Source organism: Oncorhynchus mykiss, chromosome 6, assembly GCF_013265735.2.
Source record: "Oncorhynchus mykiss isolate Arlee chromosome 6, USDA_OmykA_1.1, whole genome shotgun sequence".
In the NCBI taxonomy this organism is placed as follows: domain Eukaryota; kingdom Metazoa; phylum Chordata; class Actinopteri; order Salmoniformes; family Salmonidae; genus Oncorhynchus; species Oncorhynchus mykiss.
In genome coordinates, this window is record NC_048570.1 from 5,794,755 (window position 1) to 5,801,117 (window position 6,363).

Sequence of the window (6,363 nt, forward strand, 5' to 3'; positions counted from 1 at the left end):
CGAGCGGTCTGGAACCAACAGGTCCCTGAACAGCCATAAGACTGATAACTAGTTACCTGGACCATCTGCACTGACCTTTTTGCGCCAACTCTTTTGACTCATCTCACTGCTGTTACTGTTTATTATCTATCCTGCTGCCTACTAGTCACTTTACCCCTAGCTACATATCTACCTCAATTACCTCGTAACCCTTCACATCGACTCGGTACTGGTACCCCGGTGTACATAGCAAAGTTAAAGTCATCGTGTATTCATTACTCGTGTTATTATTTTTCTCAAAAACAAATGTTTCTCTTTGCATTGTTTGGAATGGCCCGCAATAAATACATTCACAGTTAAGTCTTTTTTTATGAAGCATGTGACAAATAAAATTTGATCTGATTATCCCATTACCTACTCAGGAAGACTGGCAGAGCAGCAAACATCAACAGCTCTAACAGCAACAGGCATTAGGCTAATGCGGATTTTCCCAGAATGCAACGCTGCACAGTCTCGCTACCTCGCCTACATCACTAGGTTCACCCAGGATTTCTCAGGTATTTTCCCAGAATGCAACGCTGCACAGTCTCTGCTGCCTGGCCTACATCACTAGGTTCACCCAGGATTCAGGGGGATTTTCCCAGAATGCAACACTGCACAGTCTCGCTACCTCACCTAAATCTCTAGGTTCACCCAGGATTCAGGGGCATTTTCCCAGAATGCAACGCTGCACAGTCTCGCTACCTCGCCTACATCACTAGGTTCACCCAGGATTCAGGGGGATTTTCCCAGAATGCAACGCCGTGCAGAGTAGAGTGGTACTAGACAGTTCTATTGACTGACTGGCTGCTGAGATGGTAGCAAGCCGTTCTTACACACACACACCTCTCTCCACGGTTCTGTGTGTGTCTGTATCGTAGGTGTGTGTGTGTGTGTGTATGTGTGTGTGTGTGTGTGTGTATGTGTGTATCTGTGTGTGTGTGTGTGTGTGTGTATCTGTGTGTCTGTGTGTGTGTGTGTGTGTGTGTGTGTATGTGTATGTGTGTGTATGTGTGTGTGTGTGTATGTGTGTGTGTTACCTCTGCAGGTGCGCGTGGTGGTGTTGAGGTAGTACTGGTAGGCACAGCTGTCATACCGGCACTCTCCAAACAGCAGAACCTTTCCCGGGTCACGGCACGCCGTACACACGCCGCTCAGCTCACAGGACAGACAATGACCGTCACAGGCTGCATAATGACACAATGTCAGGCGATAAAGAGAGGGTTCAAAAAAATCCCAGCAGACATTGGGGCAATAAACAATGATAGCCTGGTGAATGTAGTCTACAGTTCTGTAGAGTCTAGGTGTACGACTTACCTCTGCAGCGTCTGTCTCTGTCGGCATAGTAACCCAAGGGGCAGGCGGGGCCACAGAGCCCTGAGGTCAGTAGAACGCTGGGGGAGGGACAGGAGGTACAGGACAGAGGCCACTCCCCACTGCAACCCTCACAGGAAACATGGCATCCTGGGAGATAAAACAGAAATACAACTGTATGAACAATATCAACATGATTTCACGTCCATAATCAATATCATTAAACCATGAAGACAAATGTGTAATATTTTTAAAGCACAATTAAATGCATATAAAAATCTAATAATTTCTTAAGGTCAAGGGAAAATGTAGAAGACCTCCCCAGGCTATCAATTATGTGATAATAAGACAGTTGAATCGCAATCGGTGTGAAGAAAATAAAATTCTCGCTTGAATCAATACAGGGAGGAAGGCATTATCAAAATGCTTAATATTGTTTCTCTCCACCTACACTATTGTCTTTGGTGTATGTCTCTGGCAACACTAAAACATTCTGTCATCTCTTCTGACAAGTCCTTCCCTTGTTAACAAATGTTCTCACACAACAGTGGCCTTTGTTCTGTGGTAAATAAGATGTTGTGTTTTAGAAACTGCTGTCAACCCTGAGACAAATATCCTACAGACAGAACATCATAAAAACAGATAAAGGGAAATAAGTCTCTCTCTCTCTCTCTCTCTCTCTCTCTCTCTCTCACTCTCACACTCTCTTTATCCTCAACCCCTCCCTCCCTCCACTTCTCTCTCTCTCTCCACCTCTCTCACTCTCTCCATCGCTCCATCTCTTTTCCTCATCCTCTTTCCTACCCCCCTCTTTCTCCCTCTCTCCCTCTCTCTCTACCCCCCTCTCCCCCCCTCCCTCCCTCTCTTTCCTTCTCTTCATCTCTCTCTCTTACTCTCTCTCTCCCTCCCTCCCTCTCCCTCCACTTCTTTCTCTCTCTCTCTCCACCTCTCTCACTCTCTCCATCGCTCCATCTCTTTCCCTCATCCTCTCTCTCTACCCCCCTCTTTCTCCCTCCCTCTCTGTCCCTGAAAGGTAAACAGAAAGGAAGGGAGACATTTCAAATGTCATAATATGTCTATTTACAGTGTTGTAACGATGTGGAAATAACTAAAGAACAAAACTGAAAATAATTCAACATAAATATGGGTTGTATTTAGAATGGTTTTTGTGGCAACAGGTAGGGGTCAGAGGTTAGGGTTGGGTTTAGTTTTAGGCTTAGGGGTTAGGGGTTAGGTTTAGGGAAAGGGGTTAGGGGGTTGGGGTTTCGGCATTAGACGTTGGGGTTGTGTTTAGTTTTAGGGTTAGTTTGGGGTTTAGGGGTTAGAGGTTAGGGTTGGGTTTAGTTTTAGGCTTAGAGGTTAGGTTTGGGGTTAGGAGTAAGCGATTAGAGGTTAGGGTTGGGTTTAGTTTTAGGGTTTAGGGAAAATAGGATTTGGAAAATGAATAAAAGCTTTGGACCCCACTTGGATAGTAAAACCAACATGTGTGTGTGTGTGTGTGTGTGTGTGTGTGTGTGTGTGTGTGTGTGTGTGTGTGTGTGTGTGTGTGTGTGTGTGTTTGTGTGTGTGTGTGTAAACGTACTCTTACAGGCTCCGTGCCAGGGGTAGTGACCTTGGGGACAGTGGGTGACACAGTGGTCTCCCAGCAACAGGGTCCTAGCAATCTTACACCACAGACACACACTGCCAGTGCCCGTCTGGAGGTCTGCCACACAGCGCTGGCAATTACTGCTGCATTCTGGGAACAGAGAGAGAGAGGGCAAAGGTCACACACGGCAACTTCGGGTAGACATTGCCCGTACACACCGATCTGGTGTCAGTTTAACCTCCCTGTATCCTAACCTTAACCATTAGGAATATAGAACCTCCTTGTAACCTAACCATTAGGGTTATAGAACCTCCCTGTATCCTAACCATTAGGGTTATAGAACATCCCTGTATCCTAACCATTAGGGTTATAGAACCTCCCTGTATCCTAACCATTAGGGTTATAGAACCTCCCTGTATCCTAACCATTAGGGTTATAGAACCTCCCTGTATCCTAACCATTAGGGTTATAGAACCTCCCTGTATCTTAACCATTAGGGTTATAGAACCTCCCTGTATCCTAACCTTAACCATTAGGAATATAGAACCTCCCTGTATCCTAACCATTAGGGTTATAGAACCTCCCTGTATCCTAACCATTAGGAATATAGAACCTCCCTGTATCCTAACCATTAGGGTTATAGAACCTCCCTGTATCCTAACCATTAGGGTTATAGAACCTCCCTGTATCCTAACCTTAGACCATATACAAGAGTGTACCTTCTATATATCTCTATGGGTAGAATAATTACTTGTTCCACCCCTCCCTATCTATCTGTTATCTATCTGTTATCTGATGGTGTAGCTGGCTGCTGTCGCAGGCTGGCAGACACCTTGAGAGAGAGAGAGCGAGAGCGGGAGAGGGAGAGGGAGAGAGGGACAGAGAGAAAGAGAGAGGGACAGAGAGAGAGAGAGAGATGGGGACAGAGAGAGAGAGAGAGAGAGAGAGAGAGAGAGAGGGACAGAGAGAGAGAGAGAGAGAGACAGAGAGAGAGAGAGAGAGAGAGAGAGATACAGAGAGAGAGAGAGGGACAGAGAGAGAGAGAGGAGGACAGAGAGAGAGAGAGAGAGAGAGAGAGAGAGAGAGAGAGAGAGAGAGAGAGAGAGAGAGAGACAGCTTTTCCCTCCAGGAAATCAATCATTTCCAGGCCCAGAGACAAGTACTAGTCTGTGGCGACCTAAATGCCAGAACTGGACAAGAACCTGACACCCTCAGCACACAGGGGGACAAACACCTGCCTGGAGGTGACAGCATTCCCTCCCCCATATGCCCCCCTAGGCACAATTACGACAACATAACCAACAAAAACGGGTCACAACTCCTGCAGCTCTGTCGCGCGCTGTGTATTTACATGGTAGGTAGGCTTCAAGGGGACTCCTACGGTAATTACACCTATAGCTCATCTCTTGGCAGTTGTACTGTAGACTACTTTATCACTGACCTCAGCCCAGAGTCTCTCAGAGCGTTCACAGCTCACTGACACCCCTATCCGATCACAGCAAAATCTAAAATTCTAAAATGAATGAAAAAATGTGCCCTCAGCAATCTACACACAATACCCCATAATGACATCACAATACCCCATAATGACATCACAATACCCCATAATGACATCACAATACCCCATAATGACATCACAATACCCCATAATGACAAATAGAAAACAGCTTTTTTTAGAAATTGTAGCTGTGTATTAAACATAGAAAACAGAAATATGAAAACAGAATCCTATGAGATTCTAAATAAATTGAGCTCAGGTGCATCCTGTTTCCATTGATCATCCTTGAGATGTTTCTACAACTTGATTGGAGTCCACCTGTGCTAAATCCAATTTAATGGACATGATTTGGAAAGGTTCACATGTGTCTATATATATGGTCCCACAGTCGACAGTGCTTATCAGAGAAAAAACCAAGCCATGAGGTCGAATGAATGGGAATGGGGGAAACACCCCAAATACAGGTGTGCCAAGCATGCAACGTCATACCCAAGAAGACTGGAGGGTGTAATCGCTGCCAAAGTCGCTTCAACAAAGTAGTGAGAAAAGGGTCTGAATACTTACAGAAATGTGACATTTCAGGTTTTATTTTTTATACATTTGCAAAAATTTCTAAAAACCTATTTTTGCTTTGTCATTAGGATGTAATGTAGATAATATAATAATAGATAATATAATATAAATATAATGCAGATTGATGAGGAAAATAAACAATTTAATACATTTTAGAATGAGGCTGTAACGTAACAAAATGTGGAAAAAGTCAAGGGTCTGAATGAAACACACACATTCCTTCCCACAGGGCCGTGGGGTGAGACAGGGATGCAGCTTAAGCCCCACCCTCTTCAACATATATCAACGAATTGGCGAGGGCACTAGAACAGTCTGCAGCACCCGGCCTCACCCTACTAGAATCTGAAGTTAAATGTCAACTGTTTGCTGATGATCTGGTGCTTCTGTCCCCAACCAAGGACGGCCTAAAGCAACACTTGGGACTTCTGCACAGATTCTGTCAGACCCGGCAGTAACTCTCAGTAAGACAAAATAATGGTGTTCAAAAAAGGTCCAGTTGCCAGGACCAAAAATACAAATTCCATCTAGACACTGTTCCACACAAAAAAAACTATACATACCTCGGCCTAAACATCAGCACCACAGGTAACTTCTACCACGGTGTGAGCGAGCTGAGAGACAACACAAGAACGGACTTCTATGTCATCAAAAGGAACATAAAATTCTAGATAAAATCAAATCCAATTTTATTCGTCACATGCCCCGAACACAACAACAACTTACAGTGAAAATGCTTACTGACAAGCCCTTAACCAACAATGCAGTTTAAAAAAAAAATATGACTAACAATAAGAAACAAAAGTAACAAGTAATTAAAGAGCAGCAGTAAAATAACAATAGTGAGGCTATATACAGGTACTGGTACAGACTCAATGTGGAGGCTATATACAGGGTATTACGGTACAGAGTCAATGTGGAGGCTATATACAGGGTATTACGGTACAGAGTCAATGTGGAGGCTATATACAGGGGGTACTGGTACAGACTCAATGTGGAGGCTATATACAGGTACTGGTACAGAGTCAATGTGGAGGCTATATACAGGGGGTACTGGTACAGACTCAATGTGGAGGCTATATACAGGGTGTTACGGTACAGAGTCAATGTGGAGGCTATATACAGGGGGTACCAGTACAGAGTCAATGTGGAGGCTATATACAGGGGGTACCAGTACAGAGTCAATGTGGAGGCTATATACAGGGTGTTACGGTACAGAGTCAATGTGGAGGCTATATACAGGGGGTACCAGTACAGAGTCAATGTGGAGGCTATATACAGGGTGTTACGGTACAGAGTCAATGTGGAGGCTATATACAGGGGGTACCAGTACAGAGTCAATGTGGAGGCTATATACAGGGGGTACCAGTACAGA

The 6,363-nt window shown here is 44.6% G+C and overlaps 1 protein-coding gene across 1 annotated transcript in view; it reads right to left on the minus strand.

Annotated features, from left to right (window-relative positions):
- The window catches only part of LOC110525177 (extracellular matrix protein FRAS1), a 312,474-nt gene that overhangs the window by 138,548 nt on the left and 167,563 nt on the right, over positions 1-6,363 (minus strand). The window contains exons 20-22 of the mRNA XM_036979249.1: positions 2,915-3,070; positions 1,336-1,482; positions 1,059-1,205 (exon numbers count right to left, since the gene is read on the minus strand). Of these exons, the coding sequence (XP_036835144.1) occupies positions 1,059-1,205; positions 1,336-1,482; positions 2,915-3,070 (450 nt within the window). The remainder of the gene's footprint in view (positions 1-1,058; positions 1,206-1,335; positions 1,483-2,914; positions 3,071-6,363) is intronic.